General features: G+C 38.7%; 2 protein-coding genes across 4 annotated transcripts; both read left to right on the top strand.

Annotated features, from left to right (window-relative positions):
- The first annotated feature begins 5,525 nt into the window (after window positions 1-5,525).
- LOC129731241 (uncharacterized) lies at window positions 5,526-22,820 on the top strand. 3 transcript variants are annotated; one of them, XM_055691082.1, is made up of 8 exons: window positions 5,526-5,677; window positions 6,003-6,526; window positions 19,032-20,111; window positions 20,172-20,471; window positions 20,530-21,119; window positions 21,177-21,348; window positions 21,409-21,606; window positions 21,670-22,820. In XM_055691082.1, exons 2-8 carry the CDS (start codon window positions 6,223-6,225, stop codon window positions 22,215-22,217), a joined length of 3,192 nt encoding a protein of 1,063 aa, XP_055547057.1. In that variant the 5' UTR covers window positions 5,526-5,677; window positions 6,003-6,222; the 3' UTR covers window positions 22,218-22,820. The 3 variants fall into 3 exon arrangements, with proteins under 3 accessions (XP_055547057.1, XP_055547055.1, XP_055547056.1); XM_055691081.1 differs by having other exon boundaries at window positions 5,545-5,677; window positions 5,921-6,526; XM_055691080.1 differs by having other exon boundaries at window positions 5,529-6,526.
- Window positions 22,821-23,057: 237 nt separating this feature from the next.
- Window positions 23,058-24,602, top strand: LOC129728111 (developmentally-regulated GTP-binding protein 2). Its single transcript, XM_055686506.1, has 3 exons — window positions 23,058-23,250; window positions 23,335-24,200; window positions 24,258-24,602. Exons 1-3 carry the CDS (start codon window positions 23,187-23,189, stop codon window positions 24,417-24,419), a joined length of 1,092 nt encoding a protein of 363 aa, XP_055542481.1. The 5' UTR covers window positions 23,058-23,186; the 3' UTR covers window positions 24,420-24,602.
- Window positions 24,603-26,283: the final 1,681 nt, after the last annotated feature.

Raw genomic sequence — 26,283 nt, 5'->3', positions numbered from 1 at the left:
ATATAAATTTATACTAACTATTACTACATATAAATTTGTTATGCCAGTAAACCATACATCGTTTAAAATTAAATTCAAAAGATAGTTTTCCAGAGGGTGAACCAAATAACATCACTGAATCAAACCTGGATGCGGTTCTCACATACATTCTCAATACCACAACGGCTTCGTTTTCAAAAATCGCGAGACCCAAAAAAGAGCATATTGATTATAGATTATGGATTAGCATCGAATATATCCTACGAATTGCAGCAAAGTCTTACAAACATACTCTCAAGAAATTAGAGCTCAGAATTACACAGCGCTTTCAATGCTTTGTTATCATAGAAAAGTTGCTTGAATCATACGTATGATTATTTCAAGAAATCAACAAGTAATTTGATAAAATCTGTGAGGATCAAGAGCTAAAAAGATTTCATTGAAACTCCTATAACTGCTGTTGAAATGTCAATTCCCAGTACACATCAGATGCTGTTAAGAGTTGTTAAATAATTTCGATTTCAAATGTATTTTTTCAAAATTAAAGTTTTTCGCAATACTTAAGAATGTTTACTGTTTAAAGTGTACTCGGGAACGTAACTCTTATTGGTGACCTAGGCTGTATGGCAAAATCTGAAACACTTTCAGAACTTTATAAAACTTGCTGCCAAAACAAGGATCGGGATAACATGGATACTCTGTTTGCACTGACCTTTAAATAAATTTAAAATAAATTTAGAAAACAATATTTATATTAAACAAAAGCGAAGTGTATCAAGTAAACGAGAACCGGACTTAAATAAGCATTGCAGTTTCCTCTGAAATCTATTGAATATTGTTAGTAAAAAGCTATTAAAAATAAAAGGTTCACTTATTACAAAAGTTAGAAAGAACTACACAGAGTATGAAAATTATGCACCAGATGTCTTTTACTCTTAGTTTCTTCTGAGAAATTAATAGTAGTTGAAAAAAAAAAGAAAGAGATAGTGATATTAAAAAGGATAGAGAGAGAAATGATCCAAAAAGTAAAATACTTCATGTTTTAAAATGTTTTGTTAAATATTCTATAAATCAAGCAACCAATAAAAATAAAAAACTCGCTCAGTATGATTTTCGGAAGGGTTTGGAGCTTCCATATGCACTTGCAAACACTTAAATCGAATAATGCATTCACTCTTTAAATTCTAAAATATTGATGTTGTAATCTATACATATGAAAATGTAGTCCGGTCTGTCTGTCTGTTTGATCCATATAGGCTCGAAAAGTACCGAACCGATCAACGTGAAAATTTGTATGTAGGGGTTTTTGGTGCCGATAAAGGTTCCTATGATAGTTTGAGACCTCTCTCTCTTTTATAAGGGAGGGGTTCCATACACATGAAACACAAATTTTTGCACATCTCGAGAACTAATCCACTAAATGGAAACAAATTTGACAGGTAAATGTTTAAGTGGTAAAAAATATGTCCATAATATTTTGACACCCCTCCTTTTGAAAGGGAGGGGTGCCATACAAATGAAACACAAGTTTCTGCACATCTCGAGAACTAACCGAGTAAATGGCAGGCATGGCGAAACCACAGCACTTCAAAGCGCATGTGGTCCATCTGCTAACAAACACACCACGAAGGGCATTTCGTAGTACCCTTCGTCGCGAGCTTAAGACAAAACACTGGAGAGCCATTCGTAAACACGCCAACCGAGGACTTTTAACTTCGGTACATGAGGCAACCGAGGGCTTGCAGTTTCGGGGAACACACAAGCATTAGTCGCCACGAAGAGATTGACAATGGAATAATAATGGATAGTTGGATGTTAGCCATCGCATACAACCACCTGCAATATTTTTTTCATATGTACTTTTGAAAAAATGAAGCGTTTGAGAAAACACGTGTAGGCATGCGGGCTCCCGAGGGCTCACGAAGTTGAAAACACTCGGGTTTGTGATTGTCGAATCTTTCGAAGGGCTGTTTAATCTAGAACACTGCGGGTTTTCTCGTTTTGTATAGGCACTGAAGGGCAATCTAAATACCCTCCGTGGCATCGCTTGAAACACACACGCGGGTGGTGTGGTGGGTTTAGACATGCCTGGTAAATGGAACCAAATTTAGCATGTGAATGTTTTTAGGGGTAAAAAATATGTCCATAATTGTTCGACACCCCTCCCTCTTCTGGAAGGGAGGGGTTCCATACAAATGATACACAAATTTCTGCACATCTCGAGAGCTAACCAAGGTGAATGTTTTTAGTGGTAACAAATTTGTTCCATAATCGACCTCAGGCAACATTTTGGATTGCAAGATGGCAACTCCCGGTTTCTGGAAAACAGCCAAAACGGTCGATTCCCACGCAATATAATATTATCCGGATCTAGAATGATACACAGGAGCTAAAATCGATCGAAATTGTCTTCAAATGCCATGATGAAATCCAAAATGGGGACTTTCGGTTTCGGAAAAACAGTGACAAACGACCAAATACCACCCAATATGGGTATTCCCGGAACCGTAATGATGCACTGGAGCCACAAATCGACTTCAGACAACATTTTGAATTGTAAGATGGCAACTTCCGGTTTCTGGAAAACAGCCTGAAATGGACGATTCCCATTAAATATGAGTACCTCCGGAACCAGAAAGATGGACAGAAGCTAAAAATTGATCACAGACACAATCTTGAATTTTAAGATGGTTACTTCCGGTGTCTGGCAAACAGCCGGAAATGACCAAATACCATTCAATATGAATGTTTTCGGAACCAGGATTACGCTCAGATGACATAAATTGATTTCACAGGCAATTTTAAAGTTCAAAATGACGACTTTCGGTTTCTGTAAAACAGCCCAAAGTGACCAAACACCACCGAATATGAGTATCTCTGGAGCCCGAATGTTGCAAAAGCTAAAAATTTACCTCAGAAACCATTATGAATTGAAGGATGGCAACTTCTGGTTTCTGGAAAACAGCCAAAAATGGCCGATTCCCGTCTAACATGAGTATCTCCGGATCTAGAATGATACACAGCAGTTGAAATCGACCACAGACCCCATTTTGGATTCTAGGTTGGCGACCTCCGATTCCTGGGAAACAGCCGAAAATGATCGAATAACGCCCAATATTGGTGTTTCTTAAACCAGAATGACGCATAGAGGCCAGAAATTATCTTAAATACCATTTTGAAATCCAAAATGGCGACTACCGGTTTATGAAAAACAACCTAAAATAAACAAATAAACAAATACTATCCAATATGAGTATCTCTGGAACCAGAATGATGCAAGGAGCTAACAATTGACCTCAGGCACCATTTTGAATTGCTAAATGGCAACTTCTAGGAAACAGTCGAAAATGACCGAATAATACTCAATATGGATATTTCCGTAATCGAGATGATGCATAGAAACCAAACATTGACCCTGGACACCCTTATGAATTTAAAGACAACCACTTTTAGTTTCTGGAAAACAATCAAAATAACTAAATACCTCCCAATATGGGTATTTCCGGTGTTAGATTGATGCCAGAAAATCTGCTGAAAATGACCGAATACCACCCAATATGAATATATTCAGAATTAAGGCGATGTACAGAAGCCAAAAGTCGATGATGTTGTGAATCATTTTAAACGATTTGTTATTTGACCTTGATCATATCCTATGGCGTTGTGCATTTGCAGATTTTAAACACATCGCAAGGAATCAATGAATTTGGAACGTTCAAATAGTACGATACCACATTTAAATTATGTTGAGGCCACATATATCGATTGAACCAGGTATAGCTTTCAATAGTCTGTGAATTTCTTCTCTTTCCATAACTTTTGAGCCACATATCAAATTGTTATGAAGTTTTTTTATTTGTAAGTTTGCAAGACGACTCGTTCGTATGGCACTAGTGATGTTCAAAGAAGTCATGTAATCTTCGAGATAATAGACTTTCGTTGTTTTATAAACAATTTAATACATAACGGTTGCTTAAGTTCGATTATAATCAAATGGAATGGGAACGTATAGGGCAGCCAAAATTTGAAACCACGTGTTCAATCATAATTCATCAGTGAACCCTTAACTAGCCTGCTCATCTGATAATAATATTAATCAAATCGGATGTTTGTTTTTTATGAGATAATGAAGTTTCGCGATTTTCACATTTCGGTACATTACAGACGAAGTTACAGTCCGATTACAGTGAAATTCAATAGGGTGTTATGAGGCAGCTAGTCTTTTAATTTTACACTAATTTTGTGGAAATCGGGTCAGCCATCTTTGAGAAAAGTGAGTGAGTTTAAGTAGTCTTATGAATATTTTACTTTTCATAGCTGGATTTCACATTTTTAAACATAACAGGCAAAGTAATAGTCCGATTGCAAAACAAAACAATAGGGTCTTATAGGGCAACTAGACCTTCCATTTGACACTGATTTTATGAGAATCGGTCCAGCCATCTCTGAGAAACATGAGTGAGATTAAACAGTCTTCAAAACACATTTCTTTTCATAACTTTTGAACCACAAATTCAATCTTCATGAAATACAAAAGTTAAGGGTTTTTTAGGTAGCCCGTTCATTTGAAACCAATTTTATTCAATCGGTAGAGTAATTTTTGAGATAATGATGTTTCATGATTTTTACATTTCGATACATAACCTCTAAATTAAAAATCCGATTACAATGAAATTTAATAGGGTCTTATGGGGCACCAAGATCTTTCATTTGCAATTAATTTCATGAAAATCTGTCCAGCCATCTCTGAGAAAAGTGAGTGAGAATAAAAATCTACACATACACACACACATACACATTCACACACATACATACAGAAAATGCTCAGCTCGTCGAGCTGAGTCGAGTGATATATGCCATTCGGTCCTTTGGAGCACTTTTATACTGTCGGTTTTGCAAGTGATTGCTATACCTTTCTAGGAGAAAGGTAAAAATTTAAAAACAAATCAGAGCCAAAACATATCTTGGGTATGTTTTTTAGCAGCAGTTGGATTTTAGAAAATTTAGAAAATCTATACCGAGCGTCTTAGCAGTCAATAAAACTCAAGGCGGCGGTACGAAGTTTGCCGGGTCAGCTAGTATTTAATAAGCATGATAATAATTTTAGTTCTTATCAGTCTTTTTACTAGTTGTGTGATCGGCAGTGTTATTTAGCAAGCTACCAGTTTTTCCTATTTTTAAAAGGAACCAGTGGTTCTGAGTATCATTCGCATCAATTAGTACCCCATCTATGGGCAACTGGAATGAAAGCAAAAGTTAGTATGAACTGTCACCTGGCTGCTGGTGTGTATTAGTGCACTTTCTTCCTGAAGTGGGCACATGCGCACTCCGTTCGCACCAGGATTGATAAACAGAGCACCATCAACCCCGTCGAGATATGCAACAATCAAACAAGGCAAACGATAACAACAATCTCAACCCACAGCTTACTGGCATCCGGGGTCGGGGAGAGACAACGGGAGGACCGCGGAGCTTGCAGTTTAGTTCACCTTTGACATCACGCTACGTTTGAGGGAACCGTGACATTTCGATGACGAGTGGTGAGTTTTACGATTTTCCCTAGCTCTCCACTACTATACGTCCTGAAGGAAACCTCTAGAGCACAGGCATCAAACATTCACTACGGAGAATTCATTTATTGAGCCTTCGTGCAAAAGATATGACTAATTTTCGAGTAGTGAAAATTTCCGAATAGAAAGTGTGTATTGTGTGATGACATGTGATTTATGTGGGGATATGTGACGTTTCCCCTGCATGAGTTCGTATCGAGAAGCAAACTTTCGGATCGATTATCCAGCTAATTAGTGCGAACAGTAGCAGGTGGTTGCGAACCAACTCAGTGAGAGTATCTCGATTGCGATGTCACAAGGAAAACTGTGTTCACATATGTTTCGCGAAAATTGAGCTTTTCCTATCTGTTTTTGCTTTCTTACTGCTGCAGTTCTCACGAAACGTGGAAGTCCTGGCGCAGTAATTAGCTAGTGCATTACAATCAGAGCGGAAAATTACTTTTCCATCCGCAGTTCCTTTTCGTACAGTGCTCTGTTAGTAGGTAAAAAAACGTGGTGGAGGAGGTGCAAAAAATTGCGACTAACTATTGTTCTGTGGACACCGAGTGAAGCAATTGCGTCGTGGAGAAGAGTTATTGCTAAGAGCCGTATAGGCCATCTGGTGCTTTCATCTGTACGGCCAAACCGGAGGCAGGTGGCCGCCGCTGCAACCCTGTAACTCATACGGAAGAAAATGAAGCCGTACCAACCGTCGGAGAAGTTGGTGGTACGGGACAGTGTCTCCCTCAGTATGGACGAAGATCTGAGCGATGACGTTGAAGACGAAGTGTTCATACGGGATGGTCGCACTTGTCGAACGTACGAGGACCGTGGGGCGAAACGTCCATTGATGACACCCAGAAGTCGAGGTGGAATGAATAGCAAATCAACAAGTTGTGGAACGTCAAGTCCAATTTTGAAAAAATATCGCAGGCGACGGTGCTGGAACTGCTGTGAACCATTCTGCTACGGGTTAGCTGCTATAACAGTGCTTATCGGTGAGTGATTTGCTGGTTTTAGTAGGAATGATTTGGGAAGGGACGAAGGGAAGAAAATCACCTTCTATACAGTTGCTCAACAGCAGGTTCAAGGGTAACCATACAGAAAGATGACAACAAGCTGCAGCGTGCAAGGGATTGTAAGAGCGATTAAGTATTCAAACACCAGTTTGAGTGGGACACAAGCTGAGGGAAAACTTTTACTGGTGCCGGACGAGTTTCTTAATCGACTCGAGTGAGCCGTTTTTAATTAAATACTGCTTGGGTTCGCACGAACTTGGACAGAGTGAAGGGGTGGATTGTTGAGAATGTGGGTCAGTGTAAAGGTTTTGCAGCTTGAGGCTTCGAAAGTACTTTCCAAAATTCCGCAACCAAATTTTGGTTGACTTATGCAAATAGCAGTATTATTAAAACAGACATTATTGTTTGATAAGAAGCTTCATTATATTTTTATGAATTTTTTTTTTCATTGAAATTTTTCGCAATCCTTTTGAATTTCTAGTTTCATTTTTTTTTTGAATTTATTAATAGCGATATTTTGTTTAAAATGTGTTTCATAAGTAGGTTTCTTATATTATTTCAAAAAACAGCTTCCAATAAAAAATTTAGAAACACCTTTAAATTAAATAGACATCGATTATCTACAAATCTGGTCTAGGTACCAGTTATAATTGTTTTAGTAAAAACTAAGCGAATAATAAAAATTGAGCATGCATGGTCATGATAGCTTCTAGCTGGACTCGAGGTCTAGAAAGCCAATCCCCGTATGTTTGAGTTCCAACTCGGAAGAACACTGTTAGTGTCAGTAGGATTGTAGCGCTAGTTCCTCAGTTGTCCTATATACTTACAGTTTGCAGCAAAGTCTGTATCTGCCTCTTTTCTTCAACTTGCTCATATGATTATCGCCCAATACGCCTAATTGGACGAAAATCCGGGCAATTTGGTGGGTTGACAGCATTTTTGATGATAACAATTCAATTGCCCTTGTGCCAATGTTTTTTGCCACAGCTGCAGATCCTCTACCACACCATTAGCTTTCGAGCGAACTTGTCAGCAAACACGAACTTAAACCGATTTTTTGTCCTGGGAGCGAAATCTATTTTACATATGTCTCATTTGTCCATTAAAATGCAGCCGCACGGTGTGTCCGAAATGCCGGATTATCATACTTTAATGTACCTCGGATTTTCTTTCACCAAAAGTTAGTTTGGGTCCATACGTTTTAAAATCAACCGGTTTTAAAAAAATTCATCGGGGGAAAATTGTATACTATTACTATATGTATACTATATGTATACTTTTTTTTTAATTATACTAATTTTTAATGTTAAATACACTGATAACGTTCAAAATAAATAACTTCATCATAATCTTAAGCTTAAAATAGCTTTCCTAGTAGATTTTTAGTTTACATGTAGAAGAAAAAATGAGATATATTCACAAGTATTGAAAAAAACATTACGAAAAAACCCGAACACATTTATATACTAGTGGTTAATATGCATTTGTTATTCACTCACTGCAAAGTAACCTCGGTTGCTATGGTGCATGTGAAAAAATCAGTGATTGCTATGATTTACAACACATGTGAAACAGTGATATTAACAAACCATTTCGACAATGTTAAAACAAACGACGGCTCGTCGAGTTGTTTTCGGTAGTTTGTACAAAATGAAGAAAACACATGAACAAAATCAACACATGAACAAATTTGTGGTCCCCGTGGTTCTGTGGTTAGCAATGTCGGTCGGCTAGCTCTCCCACACGGTTGTGATATCGGGTTCGATTCCCGATCAGGTCGAGGATCTTTTAGAGCTGGAAATTTTCTCGACTCAGCACTGGGGCACGGTGTATCGTTGTACTTATCCTACAACATGCAAAATGTGCCGAAAACAATATCGATAACGAATTCTCTCAACTAATCTAGTTGATCGAGACCGCATTAGCCCCTCAGGCTAGCGTGCGATATTGTTTTACATGAACAAAATCGGCCTGAAATATGTCTTTTGTGTTTCAAAAAAGTGAAACAACTTAAATTGATACATAATACGCTGACAAAAACCATAAACAGTGCTTCACTCTCGAATGCGACAAAGATAGGGGGATGTATCCCAAAGTTCTTTGCCGAAGCTGCTATATTGTGTACTATAGTATGTTTTAACCACCTAAAAAATTAAACCCGGAATAAAACATTTGAGTTTTTATTAACTTTTGTAACAAAGATATGAAATCAGACAGATTAAAAACAATTTGCAACTTTTGACGTATTTTATCATGTATACACTCCCCCAACAATAATGGATCTCCCACAATTACGGATCACTTTTGTGTTTTATGTAATTTGACTCAGTTAAAAAAAAAAACTGTTTGAAGGCATGTACAATTTTTGCAGTACAACATACTATATTTGCTAGCTTTGAACACAAAAAACATCGTTTCTACCCCAAGATAGATACGTTTTTTATAAGCGTATAATATTGTAATCTACAATCTATCAAAGTATTTATCGTTTTTCTCAATCAGCGTAAGTAGCGCGCTAAGGTTTCTATGTGATATAATAGCTAAATCTCGGGCAAGAAAAAAACTAATACACAAAAATCAAGGTGAGTTCTTAGCTATTTACCAAAATGTTGATGGTTTATAGCGATTTTTCTATAAAAATAAATTTTTTTTCCTGTATTTGATGAGTTTTAATAAAATAAATATATTTTCTGAGAAATATTTATGAAACATGGAAACAAATACTCAATTAAGTGAAAGATTACATATTTATGTAACTGAAAACATTTACAGATTACTTTTATACAATAAAATTGGCCAGAAATGATTTTTTTGAATTCATACATCTTTTTAAGTGATACATAATTGTGGGGGGACTGAATAATTATAAATTATTGCAAGCGATTCGGTTAAAAGTGAAAATTTTTCATTAAAGAAACGCAGGTAGTTGAAATGGCACTCAATTTTCTACATGTTGATGTTACACGATCTGTATAGATCACCAATGAAATCGAAAAATTAAGGTTGAAAAACACTAAAAAAAATTCAAATCAATTTTTTTCTAATTTCCCCCGATGGATTTTTTTTAAAATCGGTTGATTTTAAAAGGTATGGACCCAAACTACCATTTGGTTAAAGAAAATTCGAGGTACATTAAAGTACGATAATCCGTCACTTCGGACACACCGTGAGCCGTCGAATTTGGTCAAGACTTTCTCATACAGCGGCGTTTTGCAACGATATTCTGCTTGAGGGTCCTATTGGGGTTCTTGCTGGCGTGGAACGACTGCAGGTCTTCACGCCGACAGATTCGTCGGTGCCAAGAACTTCTTAGCAAAATCGTGCAGAGTGATCCCAGGGTTCGCCCGAACAGCTCTGAAGACTTTTATTCGTAGCTGCTTGTCAAACGTTCCACTTCTGTGGTTGCTGTAATCAACGCGATCCAGCATTAGAATTTCATTGAATCGTTTCAATACGCTGTTTACGGTTGATTTGGGGAATTTGAGGCAGTTCGCAATTTTTGCACCTGAACACATCGCTTTTCAACGTGAGTGTGCGAAATTTTCTCACGTCTCTTACGTTCCATCGTCGAAAACTTCTGATGCACTGACTCGAATTTGATAAAACTTTCACAAACCTATCTCATCACTGCGCTGTCATTGGTTTTTCGTACCCGCCACTAGAGGCACCATAGTAAATAGAAAGCTGCGTCAAAATATCAAGTGGATCTAACTTTAGTAAAAAAAATCTTACTGTATCGGAATTATAAGATTTATAATAACAATGACGGGCGCGAAAATAATCCATCCCCATTTGAAATCAAAGTGTGCCAATATTAAAAATTTTTTCCGAACTTTGCGGTATTTCAGTGAATGCCACGTGGAAGTGAGTAATTAGTGAAACTTTTTGCCATTTCAGAATCGTTGATTTATTTTAAAAAAATATTACTTTTGATCCTCAGTGAGTATACAGCAATTTATTATTTATTTATTTAATCACAGTGATTTTAACTCATAGTCATTCGTCACTCTGCTAAATATCAATTATGTGGATTCAGCTAAGCTTTCTATAAACGGATGGCTAAAGATATTTCGGAAACAGCAGTTCGGTCCATATTTGATACAATCCGTTTTATCATGTTACGAATATTCCACTTGGGCACTCAACGGGAAAACTTTTTTTTGAATTACCGCGCGAAATGTTTTGACATGACTGCAAGGTTAACGTAGAATTACGACAGCCTATCAGTCTCACGACTCAGTTTAGATTAAGTTGAAAAAACTAATTCAAAAGGTATAAAAAATAGAATTAAACTAAAAAATTTAATATGTTTTTGTGAAACTCGTTTTCCCTTTCCAAAATTGCTGAAAGATTCAATATCGATTGAGTAATAACCGGGCAGAAAAAAATGTATACGCTTTAGTCTAAAACAGTATATTGACCATAATCTGAAATTTTAGGGTGTTTGAAAAATTTTCTAGTATGAGTGAAAGTTACTCTCAACAAGACCTGCAACCTACACTAGGTCACTCCAGAAGTTCTTGGTTTTTTTCATTTGTAGCACAGTGTTCTCAATTGGGTCCTAAAGCTATACCAGTTTTTATATATCATTTGAAAGAGCCGCGTTTTCTGAGCAAAACGTGATTTTCGAAAAAAGTTTATCGTTCTCCTACGATTTTTAAATGAAGATTTAAAAAACTGCTCGAAAGGTCATAAATGACATTTCGCCCATGTACGGTATATGGGAGAACTGTCATTCAAGACCTTTCGAGCAGTTTTTTATTCTTCATTTAGAAATCGGAGAAAAACGATAATCATATTTTAAAAATCACGTTTTGCTCAGAAAACTGCACTCTTTCAGCTGATATATAAAAATCAGAAAACCGTGTAAAATTTTAGGACTCAATTAGCGTAAAATTTTACCTGATATTTCCATCGAAGGTTTTAGGATGCAGGAAAATTGGAAAGAAAACCCGGTAAATTACATACTGGTCGATTTCCTGTTCTTGTACAATATTCAAAAGATAATGTTATTAAAATTAGTAAATGAGCTTATCGGAATTTTAGATCAAAAAGACTACAGGGTGTTCAATAAGTTCGAATACAACCTTTCATTGGTGCGCACGGTGTGCATTCTGTGTATCATTCTGGTATTGTTGTCAGCTTCAGCCTCATATATAGGCCAAAAAAACGTGCATGGTGCCGACATGCTGACACTTGTTGTTTGTTTACCGCGCACGATGAAAGAGTACCGCGCCGTCGTTGTTCGTAAAGTTGTTTGCGACACGCAGGTCAGCTAATCGTGTTTTCTGATGAGAAACTCTTTGTCTTGCAATGCCCCAAATGATGTGGGTGCCGACGTTGGCCAGCATCCCCCCGTCCCCGTGAAAAAAACGTGAAAAAAACGTGAAAGTGAACGGCGCGTGCTATAAGGCCAATATCCTGAAGAAGGTTGTGGCCCCGGCATATCGGGACCTTTACGGAAAGAATCATTACGTCTTTCAAAAAGACGGTGCACCGGTCCATACATCGAATATTGTCCAAGCGTGGTGTCGGGAGAATTTGGCTGATTTTTTTTTAATTTTGTGGCCTCCCAGCTCTCTGGACCTTAACCCCTGAACTTTTATGTATAGTCGTACATGCTGACCAAGCAAAGCATACATAAACTGAGCACTATTGACTAATTTAAAAAGCTTATTTCCCAGATCTGAAACGACTTGGTGCGTGCCGCGTGCGATTTTTAACAACGGCTTTTATCCGTTAACACTCAAGTACATTAAGCAGACAATGTGTGCAGCAGGGAAAGCGAAAAATAAGCAAAGGAAACCCGTCGGGATGCGGTATATTTTTCCAAATCTGTATCATATTTCCAGTTCGCTTATTTTTCGCTTTCCCTGCTGCACACATTGTCTGCTTAATGAACTTGAATATCTAGTATTTTTATTTTGTTCAACTCATTTTGAAAGTGCATTTGAACTTATTGAACACACTGTATATAGGACTGGCTTTGTAAAAAGACTGTAGGGCGACACTATACTGACAACAGCTCTGTCTTTTTACTCTAACCCTTTCCGACCGGGCCCATATAATTGCGTAGGTAGAAGGTGACTTGAACAAAACCTTCTCTCTCGATTTTTGAACGTCCTATTCAATGTTTTATTGCGCTAGTGTCGACATCGCTGCTGCTGCGAAAAATAAAAGACCTGAGCAAGCAAGTGTTTTTATATAGGAATTGCTTCGATTTAGGTTTTGTTATCCGTCATTTTTTACCTACATAATTGTGTGGGCTCGGTCGGAAAGAGCTAACAGCCTCATGAATAAGCTATTCATGATAGCTCACATAAGCTGAAGCTCACACAAGGCAACGAAATTGTCTTGTGTTACATACGACAGCTTATTCTTGCGCATGTATTTTGGTCGTTCAGACATGACAGCCTAGTTTTGTTCATTTGGAGGATGTCCTGTTGGCTTGGCTTGCGCTGTTGTCAGCCTGCTGATCGGCTGCGGCTGTCATTGACTCGCACTTTTTCGTTTCTCCTTTATCTGAGGCCGGTGGCATAATGAATAGGAAGCAAACCGTGTTTCACACTATCTCGCTTCCATTATAGCATCAGCCTTGCTTTAGTGAATCACGATCACCTGGCATCCCGCTTGGATTCGTCCCGAAAGATGTCGGCGATTATAGGCTGTCATTAGCGACAGCTTGGAAGAACCAACAGACATGAGGAGATTAAAAATAACAGCTCTTTGGCATTGCATGTGTGTGCTGTCGTCTGTGGCTGTCGGGTTATGTACCGAGTGTACGGAGAGCAAGGAGAGCTGTGCAATACAATGAGAGTCGAATTAGTTGAAAGCTTGCTGTCATGGATATACAGTCTTTTCATAAGCACGAGGGTATCTAATGTCTTCGGTAGAAGTTTTCTTCGCTAGGTTTTTGCATAAGACCGCTGCAGAAAACCGAATAAAATCACTACCGAAGACATTCGGTATCCTATGTAAAATATGTAAAACATAAATCGAATTTTTTTTATCATTCAGTTTCCGTTTCAATTTTCCTTCATCATGAAAGCTTTGAAGAATTGTTTTCAGATTATATATTTGCCTTTCTCCTAGAAAGGTACAGCAATCACTGAAAAAACCAAAGGTATAAAAGTGCTCCAAAGGGTCGAATCTCGTATATCAGTCGACTTAGTTCGACGAGCTGAGCATTTTCTGTGTGTGTGTGTGTGTGTGTGTGTGTGTGTGTGTGTGTGTGTGTATGTATGTAACGGTCTCCCAATCTCACTCGATTTTCTCAGAGATGGCTGGTCCGATTTTCATAAAACTAATTGCAAATGAAAGGTCTAGTTGCCCCATAAGATCCTATTGAATTTTATATTAATCGAATTTTTTAGTTTCGAGGTTATGTATCAAAATGTGAAATTCACAAAACTTCATTATCTAAGAAACTACAAAACTGATTTAAACAAAATTGGTATCAAAAGAACGGGCTTGTTTTTGAACCATTTGTGAAATAATTTTATAATGATTGGACATGTAGTTCAAAAGTTATGTAAAGAAACGTGTTTCAAACACTGTTCAAACTCACTCACTTTTCTCAGAGATGGCTGGACCGATTTTCACAAAATTAGTGTAATATGGAAGGTCTTGTTGCCCCATAAGACCTTATTGAATTTTAATGTTATTGGACTGCAACTTTGTCCGTTATGTATAATAATGTGAAATCAGGCTATGACAAGAAACATGTTTCTAAGACTGTTTGAACTCACCCACTTTCCCACTCAGAGATGGATGGACCTATTTTCACAAAATAAGTTGCAATAGAAAGGTCTAGTTGCCTGACAAAACCCTATTGAATTTTATTATAATCGGACTGTAACTTTGTCTGTTATGTATCAAAATGTAAAAATTATGAAACTCCATTATCTCAGAAACTACACAACCGATTTGGACAAAATAGGTATCAAATGAACGGGCTGTCTTTGAAACCCCTAAATAACGAATTTTATGATGATTGAACATGTAGTTCGGAGGTTATGGAAAGAAAAACTTTATCAAATTCACTCGTTTTGCCAAAGATGGCATCACTGATTTCAAAAATCTTAATTTTAAATTGAAGGTTGCTTTATTGGTACCCATTTAATTTGATTATAACACTGGTTGACAAAATCGAAAAAAATGCTGATCTACAGCTCATAATAATTGCCCTAGAAAGAAAAAAATTCACAGGAAAAGCTATAATTTTTCATTTTTTCTCAGTTTGACCTTCGGGGCAACACTTGTGTTGACCAGTGTAATCGGACTTTTATTTTATCCATTATGTGTTAAATTGTAAAAATATTGAAAATTTTTTCTTTCAAAAATTACACTACTTATTTAAAGAAAACAGCTGTCGCAAATTCGGATTTCAAAATAAAGTATGAAGTTGATTCCTGGTCTCTGAGCATCATCCCGGGTACTGAAAAATTCACATTGGGTAATGTTTGTCCCTTTTAGACTGGTAGAAACCGGAAGCTACTGTCTAGAAATTTAAAATGGCATCTGAAGATGATTTCTGGCCTAAGGGTATCATACCGCTTCTTCAAATCGTATTGGATGATATTTGTCACTTTAGGCTGTTGATCGGAAACTGTCGCCATCTTCTCCATAGAAATACTAAGCTTAGGCAGTTCGGCAATTTTATGATGGATTTTATGATTATCAGGCTACCAGAAGTGGTCATCTGGATTGAAAATTGGGTTTTAGGTCCGATTCAGGCCACTGGGTATAATCCAGGTTTCAAGAACCCATATTGATTGGTATTTGGCCATTCATTGGATGCCTCTCAGAAACGATCAGTAATATCAACTGCGTTGAAGACTTTTAATTTCACTGATAAGATCATTCAAATTAATGTATAAGGAACAACATTTAATTATAGAGAATTAGATATGTTTCCATTTAATTCTACTACTAAAAATCGAATATCCTTTAATCGAATACCGTCCGCAGATACGTATTTCGGCTGCTACATGCAACCATCATCAGTGCTTGTGTGGAGTCCACATAAACACTGATGATGGTTGGATGTAGCAGCCGAAATACGTATCTGCGGACGGTATTCGATTGAAGGGTATTCGATTTTTAGTAGTAGAATTAAATGGAAACATATCCAATTCTTAATTATCAATTCCATTCTACTAAGACGCTCAAAAAAAAAATGATTTAATTATACATTTTTTGAAATCTACTGACTAACGTTGACTCAAAGAATCTGAATATTTATAGGCAGTAGATGAGTACAAATCGATTATACCACAATCAAAAACAAAATCGCATCATATAGTTGAAAGAATTTAATGTTGTTTGCATGTATAGTTGTAACTTATATTCATATCGTCGGTTTCGTGCAACACTGGCACAACTCAAAAAACATAGTTTCGAGAAAAACGCGTTTGAATATTTGCGTTGAAAATTTATTTTTCGATTTTCAAGAAAACTTTGATGTTCAAGATTACCAATCCTTTTTCAACACCTTTGGGTCTATTATGCACATATTACATGCTCACGTTGTCCAAGTTAAAACCTTAGTTTTAATAACTTTATGGAGAAATTTCGATTTGTGCAGCAAAGGCACTTCTACTCATAACTCTGGAATTTTTGTGATTTTCGAAATGGGATTTCGTGTGATGAAACTTAATAGTATTTGGCATCGTTTGCCATCAAAAATCCGCGTAAAGTAGTCCAGCAAGAAGGGCTTTAGAAAAAACCCTAGACGCTCTAGAACCAGTATTTAAAACTGTCCCCTTTGACGGTTATTCCGGATCTTTCGGTGGGCGGAGAGTATTTTTTTGGACAAAGTCTTTTACTAGATAAACACTTAAACGTTTCTGGTTCCAACCCACGTTAATTCGGCATTCGTGAAATTTTTTTTGAAAAAACCGCGTTAATTCAAAAATCCGCGTGAAAAAACCGCGTAAAAAAACCGCGTTAATTCAAAAATCCGCGTAAAAAAAACCTCGTAAAAAAACCGCGCATAAAAAACCGCGTTAAAAAACCTGACTGTATGTTAAATTTTAAATGTTGTGCTGTTGGCTACCAAAAATTTGTTGTTCAGAATGAATAAAAAATCCAGCAGAAATAATCACGGTGTATTTTTAAAGTGTTGGAGTAAATCTATTTTAACAAATTATAAGTTCGAAGGAGAAAGGCTGGGTCTCACCGCTAATTTAGGTTTTTAACACCCTTTTACGGTGAACTTATGTACCAACTATTATTCAGTGTCGTACTGTTTACCGTCAACGATTATTTTCATTATTTTGCAATTTTCCTCTACTGAAATTTGTTATGAAATGTCATTATTATTTTTATTACTTGGTTATTTCATTCTTGACATCATAACAAAATTATATACCGTTTGCCGGGCTGCAAATTTTCACTCTCAGGAAAAGATTTTCAGTTGCAATTGAAAATGATGTTAACTCCAATCAGTTGACAGTGATTATAGCAGAATTTCTGTGATTTCGCACACGTTGGCGTTGTGTTGCGTTAGCGATGTTTATGCGGCTGAGGATGTAGATGCTCATTGACCTCACATGCAATGGATTGGTTAAGATCTAATAATTTCAATATTTTTTTAGACATATTTTAGTTTCACTGACATGATTTTCACTAGGAAATGACAACAATAATGTAACGTTTGCGGTAAAAAAATGGACTTTTTTCAGATGGTGATGAACAAAAAACTAAGACAGATAATTGAGTTGGATGAATTTCCCATGGGGGAAATATTACGTCCTTGCGTGCGTCCTTCCGGAAGTTAACCGGAACATTTGCCATGGCGGACGAAAACATGCGTGTAGGCATGTTTTTATGCTCTTTCTTCGTTTATTTATTAATTGGAATAGATCTTGCGCTTCAAGTTTGCCCAGAAATTCTCGATGGGACGCAGCATGGGGACGTTGGGCGGATTCCCTGACTTCGGTACCACATCAATATTCAGCCGCTCCATCTCCTCCAACGATCGCTTCGAGTAGTGGGCCGTCGCCAAATCTGGCCAGAACGCCGTGTCTTCGCCTTTATGGTATTTCTTGATGAACGACGCAACTTCTGGCAGGCACTTCGTACTATAAATTTCCCCGTTCACGGCCAGCCCGGAGCGAAAGAAGAGCAACTTTGACATCCCTTTCTTGCTGATTGTCAGCCACAGCCGCACCTTCGTGAGAAACTTAGTCTATAAAATAAACTTCACCTCGGTGCTCGCTTCCTTCGTGGGGGAGGTAAAATACGAAGTGCCCTGCTAGTCGTTGCCATCCAGGGTGAGATAAGTCTCGTCGTCCATCACCACTGCTACGGCGCGATTCGCCGGGAAAACCGACTTGACCATTTTATTCAATCGCTGTCGCTGCGTCATTGCATGCCGCTCCGAGACCAGTGGACGGGACTGCCGCTTCCTGACATGTATGTCCGTGTTCTCTAGATACTTTTTCACTGTTTTACCACATGCACCAACCTCCCGGCCAAGTGCACGCAGCGATTTAGCCACTTTTCCCTCGATCTTCCTCTTCAGCATCCTTTTAAGTTCTTGTCGCTCAGGGTCGTTGGCCGTCCGGGACCGGGCTTTCTGTCGATACTCTGATCGTTGTCCAATAGTGTTGAGATGTTGTAGATGCCGGAACGGGCATACCCGGCGTCCACAAAGTGCGGCACGATGTCCGTTTTTGACGCGGCGGGGTACCGTTCTTTGAACGCGCACACTTCTGATCGAAGTAGCTTCACTTTTTTCGCCATCACAGTTAGAGTTTGACTGATAGAGCTGTCAAATTTTTTTGGTAACTCATGGGTTACTTTGATTGATGATGCATGAGTAGATTCGTCAGTGCGATTAGGGGTAAACCAGGCCTTAGACGCGCCTATGCTTTTGCACTGGGTTGTATGTGACTTTTTTGTGGCTCCATTTCCATTTAGAACCCACTGTGGTTCCAATATTTTGCTTGTTATTTTTCGGTCATAGAAAAATGGCGTCTTTTCATAGGCCTGGGGTAAACCCATGAAAAATCGGCAATTTTTGTTCATTTTTTTACCGCAAACGTTAAATAAAAAATTTTCATCATTTATTTAGCAGTTTAGGAAACAGTTTTCTCTGAGCAAATCATCACAAATCACTGAATTATTTTAAACTGGAGCATTGGAAGCTTTCCGAAATATATTTTCGCCATAGATATATAAACTCTGGAAATAAATAAAGACGAATGGAGTTACATTCTGGCGTCATATGACGAAATGAGGAAAGTTCAAATATAGAAAATGGTATCTGAAAATCGACCGCCCTGGAGGACTATGCAAATTGTTATTCAACAAAATTCTTAGTCATTGAAAAGGGTCGTTTTTGTTGTTTATGAGAACAAAAACGGTAATATTAGGTATATGGGCTTCAAATTGATATTACCAGCTTTAGAACTTTAGAAATAAAATCTTATATTATAAACTAGCCAATACAACTTTTAAATTTGCTTTTCTGTTCCAGGCCTCATCGTACTAGCGGCACTATTGCTAACGGCTTTCCCGGCGCCATTGCAAAAAATCAAAGTCTGGCTGCACAAGGAGTCCCCCTTTAGCGGAGCCGTCATTCGAGACAGATTTAACAGTTTGCTGTACAGCGGTACGGACGAGAGCAATTCTTCACTGGAGGTGGTGCCCTGCACTCAGATCACTGTGCAGAAGGTTTGGACTCGGGTGATCGCTCGGGTCAACAGTGAAAGTCCGCTACGAAAGTTGGACGTCAACGGGGACGGGGTACTGGATGTGATTGTCGGGTACGGCATCGATGAAATGATCGACGATGCGCGTGGTTCTATTCCGAGGTGTACCTCGCAGAAGACGGGTCTGACGGATATGTGCGGGGGAGGGTTGATGGCTCTGAATGGCCTTAATGGGGATACGATGTGGCAGCGGTGGACATCGTTTACGATTTTTTCACTAAAGTGTGCAATCGACATTAACTCCGACGGGCAGAGTGACTGCGTGGCAGCTGGAAGGGGAGGTTTAATACTGGCGGTTGATGGAAAAAAAGGTAACATTTTATGGGAATTGAAGGACTATTCGGACTTGGAGAGCTATGCCGAAACGAGTATTGATTTGTATACGATCAATGTGGTGAGGGATTTGAACAATGATGGAATCGCGGATGTCCTTGCGGTCCATGTAGAGGAAACTCAAAGAGCCCATGGGGGACATATCAAGTTGATTTCCGGTGCCACTGGGATAATTTTGAAGAGCATTCCAACGCCATACAGGGAGGAGATGTTTGTGCCGATTCAGGTTCTGGTACAGAAGGACGGCTCGGAGCAGTTTTTGATGGTTACTGGAGGACAAAACTCGCCTGGAGGGATTTATACCTTGAAACAAGAAAGCTTGATGAAGTTCACTGACGAGAAGGACTTTGTTCCTGTCACGCGAATCGATTCATCTGGGTTTATGGTACCGGCAGTTCTGACTGATCTGAATGGCGATTCGGTAGAAGACCTTGTTGTGAGTTCTTTCAATTCCACTGTCTATGCGTTCGATGGGGCGAACAAGACGCAACTTTGGGCCTACACTATACCTGGTAATAACTCTAAAACACTGGCGGTCACAGAAATGTTTGAACAATTTATCTTACTTTTAGATTCGGAGAGCGTCAGCTCTGTAGTTCCTGGTCATTTCGATCATGACAATGTAACGGATTTTATGGTAAAATACAATACTGGACCCGGTTTCCCGATCTACTATTACTCGCAAACGACCATTTTGAATGGCACAAATGGGCAACCTTTTCTAGATGATAGCGTGAAGGACTCTGGTGGTCCTAACAGTTTGCTTGGAGGTGTAACCGTTTCCCAGACAGGTGGAGGTGACTTCTTCCTACACTGGCAGGTTCAGTGTAGAAACAAGCTCAAAACCACTGAGGAGTATCAATTTATTCCAGGTGAACGATTTTTTTAGACATTGAAATCTAAGTTTACTTGAGTTCTTTTCATTTCTAGAGAGCGACATTATACAGCAATCCCGGGCAGACACTTGTATGCTCCGATACAATGAATCATCGGTGCTTAAACTATACGCTATCAACCGTCACATGGAGCCTCCAGGGGCGGTAATATTTTCCACAGACGATCTGCAGATCAAGCTCAATGGAACCGAGAGCCAACAGCAGCGAGAAGAATACGTGGCGCCAATAAAACATCCGAAGATGAAGCTGAAAGGTAAGAACGATGGGCGGAAAGCCAGTGACACGCAACAAATCCAGGTGCGTATGGACAAAAAGCTGGATCAGCATAGTGCTCCGGGTAGTGTGGAATCGAATCAGGCGGCCGATGATGTAGGTGTCGTGATGACGGGTCCTAACAAGTCTGCTGAAATGAAAAAACAAAGACTTCGCGAGCAGATGTTGAAAACCAACAGAGTACCGGAGCCGCTGGAAGTTCAGGAAGAGAACAAACGAAAGGAAAAGTTAAATATGAATAACGTTTACAAGAAGTATACTTATAATGCTAATGACGGCGAAGATCTGTGGAATGGCGGCAACGAAAAACCTTATATTTATCTGCCTTACGATCAAGGGGACCCGAATTCTGTAAGATTTCTAATATTCAGTTTGAAAGTTTAGTCTGAATTTGTCTATATTTTGTAGCAAAACCCATTTATGCAGAATCAAATTCCTGTACCACCACCGCAGCTCGATTACGACTACGGTGCGGTTAACGACGAGAATGATCGCCGCAGATATCAGAGGCCGCGCTATAGAGGCAGTGAGAATCGCTACTCAGGTGGAAGAGACGTAAGAAGTAAATTTGGAGTTTTTGGTAATTATTTATTTTTAAACGTTTTCACGTCGTAAGGTAATAAAACTGAGTATTTTTCAGATGATGTCGATATGCACGATCCATCTCTAGAGAACCAAGTAATCAACGAAACCAATATAAACTCGCAGATAGTGAAAAAAGTTCTTCTCAACGATGTAATATTGGACGAATTGAAAGAAATTGAGAGTAATTCCAAAGGTTCTAAGGAAACACTATGGGATCTGGAGATGGAAAAGGAAGCCAAAGAAGCGATTAACGGTACAGTATAAATCGACATGATCTTTATATAATTATTTCATTCAATTAAATGACTATCTTCAGATGTAAGTTCTTTGAACTACGACTACAACAAGGAAAAACGTGAATCAGAGTCAAAAGCAGTGTCGGTTCAACCATCAAGCAGTACGCCCACTCCAACGACAACGGAATCGCCACCGAACGAAAACATTTTGCCATCGATCGCTTCTACTGGAGTGCTGCTGAAATCACTCAACTCTTCCAGCGTGAGCCCAACTATCGACTACGTGTTCGTGATGAACATTCGCGAGTCCGAAACCTATCCGCCACTATTCTTCGAGCAGGATCTGGCCTGTGTGCAGGAGAAGCTCTCCGCTTACCAGACCTTCAGTACTGACGACTTGCTACAGCTGGAGAAAAAGTTCCTAAAACAATGCCTGAAAGCACGACTTCCGAACCTGACACCTAGTTACCAGAAATTCGAAACGCAAATAATCGTCACCCGTGTGGAGATTGGCTGTTCGTGCGATACAGATTTGAACCCTTCGCGGGAGGTGTGTTCCAAGCTGCACAGTTATGAGCAACAACGGTGGACCGAGTACATGGGAAACACCGGAAGCGGAGCCTACTGAGATCAAGGCGGAGAGGGTGAGATGGTCTGATGCGAGGCAATAGCCACTAATCGAACCGAAAGCACAATCAAACCAATTTCTTTTACTACTTCCGGCAGAAGCTCATCCTGAATCAAACAAACAAAAAACGCTAACTTTCCTGGCCGAATTTCAGCGTCTCTTCCAAACTGTAAATCGCTAGTAGAAAGACATAGGTTTTCCCCTTCAAAGTATAAATTACACTGTACAAATTGCAACACATATTGACGTACCCTCAATCGGAACATGCACCATAGGAGCGAGAATCGACGAGAAAATGTTGCCCAATTTGTTTTTGAAGAAATTGTTTTTTAAGCTCTATTACAACATTTTAGTGGTGGAAGTACTACAGATAGGATATGGCGGTTGATGGAGACAAACAAATGTTTAACGTAAATAAGTAGAATAGAGCAATGCATATAAACATATTTCAAGGCATATATGAAAAGAACTAAAAAGCAGTAATATTTATTATTTTCTAATAAAAATATCATTATTTACAGAACATATGTAACAAGGTGGTGAAATTGAATCATTGTAGAACAATACTATAGCGAAAGGTGTAAATAAGAGGATAGAGGAAAACGTTGGCTTATTTATTATTGTGCTTCGATATCACAAGTCCTGAATTAATAACCTTCTCTACTTGAAAAATTGTTTAAATTATTTCTGAATTTTGGAATGAACGGTAGATCGTCATCATCTAATGCGGGACACTCTTTTGCAAAGGAAACATTTCATCCTTGCCGGTTTGAAATATTTCCAACCAGATAGCCCGCTGCCCGCGGTCTGCGCGGGATCCCTGAATTGTTTTGACGTTTTCCAGAGAGAACGTCCGTCGTTCGGTGTTTCGAAAGGAAAAAAGTTTGATTCGGACGAGAATTTTAGCAGAAATACTGCCGTCTTTACGTTAGTTATTTTAATTTTAGGTGAATCTTCATTTAATACATCATGGGTATTTTGGAAAAAATCTCTGATATCGAGAAAGAAATTGCTAAAACTCAAAAAAATAAAGGTATGTAATGAGTCGAACAAAACGTGTGTTTGTTTTAATTGCTATCTTTCAATTTAATTCGATTTTCCCTTTACATTTCGGCAGCCACCGAGTACCATCTCGGTTTACTGAAAGCAAAACTTGCTAAGTACCGATCCCAGCTGCTAGAGCCCTCGAAGAAGGGCGAAAAAGGAGATGGATTTGATGTTTTGAAATCCGGTGATGCTAGAATTGCCCTCATTGGTTTTCCGTCTGTCGGTAAGTCCACCCTGCTGTCTACGCTGACCAAGACGGAATCGGAAGCGGCAAACTACGAGTTCACTACGTTAACCTGCATTCCGGGTGTGATCGAGTACAAGGGTGCCAACATACAACTGCTCGATTTACCGGGTATCATCGAAGGTGCCGCTCAGGGAAAAGGTCGTGGTCGGCAGGTTATCGCCGTGGCACGTACGGCGGATCTGGTGCTGATGATGCTGGATGCTACGAAGCCGAACGTGCACCGTGATTTGCTTGAGTACGAGTTGGAATCGGTCGGACTAAGATTGAACAAGCGAAAACCGAATATTTACTTCAAGATTAAGAAGGGAGGCGGTGTGAGCTTCAACTCGACATGCCCTCTGACGAGGTGCAACGAGAAGATGGTGCAAACAATTTTACATTCGTTTAAAATTTTCAACGCTGAAGTTCTGTTTCGTGAAGACTGCACGGAGGATGAGTTTATCGATGTGGTTTCGGGTAACAGAATCTATCTGCCGTGTATCTACGTCTACAACAAAATCGATCAGATTTCAATCGAGGAGGTGGACCGACTGGCTCGCCAGCCTTTCAGTGTCGTAGTCAGCTGTAATATGCATTTGAATTTGGATTATCTGCTGGAGGTTCTCTGGGAACATCTGATGCTGATAAGAGTGTACACGAAAAAGCCTGGTGCACCCCCGGATTTCGATGATGGGCTGATTTTAAGAAGGGTATTTTTACGTTTCATTGTACAATCAAGGTGTGTAATTTTTTATGTTTCCTTCTAGGGAGTCACTGTGGAGCATGTTTGCCACGCTATTCACCGAACGTTGGCTGATCAGTTCAAGTACGCACTGGTGTGGGGAACCTCTACCAAATATTCACCGCAACGAGTCGGAATTTCCCACGTAATGCAAGACGAGGATGTGATCCAGGTGGTTAAAAAATAAGCAAAAGTTCACAACCTTCTTCCGTCATCGTCAGTTGTTGGTTCGTTCACTGCGAGGCTGACCGTTTGATTGTTCGGTGCGTCGAGTTGTAAGTACCGTTGCCCTAATTTTTTGGTTTAATATGAGACATCTAGCAGAAGCAATTACTTGTGACTATTAAAATGATACCTTTATTACTCAAAAGCGATGGACTCGTAGATCGTCCGAAAATTCCCGATATGTGATGGGTATGGTGCGATACTGGTCGCATATCGAACGAGGATTCTAAGGTTATTATTCATAACGCATACAATGATTATGGAAAAATCAGATTTATTGCTATAAGAACTCCACTTATTCTCGACTGTTACTGTTACGAGTTTTAGTATTTGTTATAGCTCTGAAAGAAAGAAAACATATGAACAACATTAAAAAATTTTAATTGGATTCCTAAACTGAGATTGAATCATTTCAACAATATAAAAATTATCAGAATGCTAACAGTCGATGTTTTTCATTTCGAATAATCACGAATACAACAAAATGTAAACCATAACTGTTGTTCGAAAATCCGATTCATTGTAAATTTCAATTACTGTTAAAGAAAAAATAATGCTTATAGCTTATGTATCAGGCAAAGAATTAGGTAAAAATTATCTAAAATTTTATATGCGTCTGGAGGGGTGAAACGGCTTATCTAACGTTAGTCCAATTCCAACTAATTTTTATCGTGATTATCTCTTGGTTATAACCATAAATATCCAAAAGAATTGAAATTTAAAGGCACTGATTTGTCCATAGGACGTATACTATACTGTAGAGTGCCAATAAGAATCGATTTTTCGGATCCGTTTAGCGGTAGGGCTCAACAGTTTCGTCTTCTCGAAAAAAGTCCCCATGCAAAATTTCAGCTCGATCGGACATCGAGAACAGGTGCCTCAAAGCGGTCAAAGTTTCACGAAAAATATCTATGAAAAAAAAGCACAGGTAGTGAAACATGAAATTGCTGAAATCGATTTTTTAGATGCTATATGTCTTGTGTCTGTGCATTGGAACATCGAAATTTGTGTTAACTCAAAAAAAATTTTTTTTCTATAAAATCAACTTTCTGGGTCTTGAAAAATTATCGACCTTGAGGCCAATGGCATATAGGGTGAGGAACGGCTTGAGCAGTGGCGCCTATTTTAATCAATCGAAGAATTCGGCCTTCAAACACCTGAATTTTGATCATTATCGACAATTCAAATGACTAGAACGAACACTCCAATTGAGTAGCTGTCTTACGAGCATATGAAATACCGTTCAACACAGGAAATCATTAAATAAACATCAATCGAAAAAAACCAACCAAAATTGCAACCATTCAGGCGTCACTTCGAGTGCTGAAGAAAATCCCCTGCAAAACAGATGCAAACTGCTTAGAATAGGTTCTGGGCGATCGGAATAGTGTCCCTCGATTGCCTACTTCAATTGATTATTGTTTATGTTCGTTAAATCACTTTTACAATCTGAAAAGAAGTGCGGACAGAGAAAAGGATACCCGATCCTTTATATTCATGTTAGTATTTCACATTACACGTTTCGAGTATTTCGTTCCAATACACAGACGGCTCCTAAATTTGCTTAAAATATGTTCATTCGAATAGAGGTTTCCCGTCAGAATTTTCATTCGCCTAAACGATGTCTTTTTAGTTTTAAAACCTCTCCTCATTTAAATTTATTTTCTGTGGAACTTGTAACTATTGAAAAAATGTAAAAAACAAAAAAATATTTATTTTACCCCATTCTGCCAAATATATAAGTTTTGCGTTTTACCCTTCTTCCTCTTAGATTCTCACCATTTTCCAAACTGTCGGTGGTGGGTTTTGTTCAATGAGGCAAAAAA

Source organism: Wyeomyia smithii, chromosome 3, assembly GCF_029784165.1.
Source record: "Wyeomyia smithii strain HCP4-BCI-WySm-NY-G18 chromosome 3, ASM2978416v1, whole genome shotgun sequence".
NCBI classification, from domain to species: domain Eukaryota; kingdom Metazoa; phylum Arthropoda; class Insecta; order Diptera; family Culicidae; genus Wyeomyia; species Wyeomyia smithii.
The sequence above is the reverse complement of the archived record's forward strand: the minus strand, read 5'-3'. Positions and strand labels throughout refer to the sequence as shown.

Coding starts and splice junctions, on each gene's coding strand:
- LOC129731241 (XM_055691082.1), top strand. CDS start 6,223: ATGAAGCCGTACCAACCGTCGGAGAAGTTGGTGGTACGGGACAGTGTC. Junction 21,349..21,408: donor AAGTAAATTTGGAGTTTTTG/GTAATTATTTAT, acceptor AGTATTTTTCAG/ATGATGTCGATATGCACGAT. Junction 21,607..21,669: donor AGCCAAAGAAGCGATTAACG/GTACAGTATAAA, acceptor GACTATCTTCAG/ATGTAAGTTCTTTGAACTAC.
- LOC129728111 (XM_055686506.1), top strand. CDS start 23,187: ATGGGTATTTTGGAAAAAATCTCTGATATCGAGAAAGAAATTGCTAAA. Junction 23,251..23,334: donor TAAAACTCAAAAAAATAAAG/GTATGTAATGAG, acceptor ACATTTCGGCAG/CCACCGAGTACCATCTCGGT. Junction 24,201..24,257: donor ATGGGCTGATTTTAAGAAGG/GTATTTTTACGT, acceptor GTTTCCTTCTAG/GGAGTCACTGTGGAGCATGT.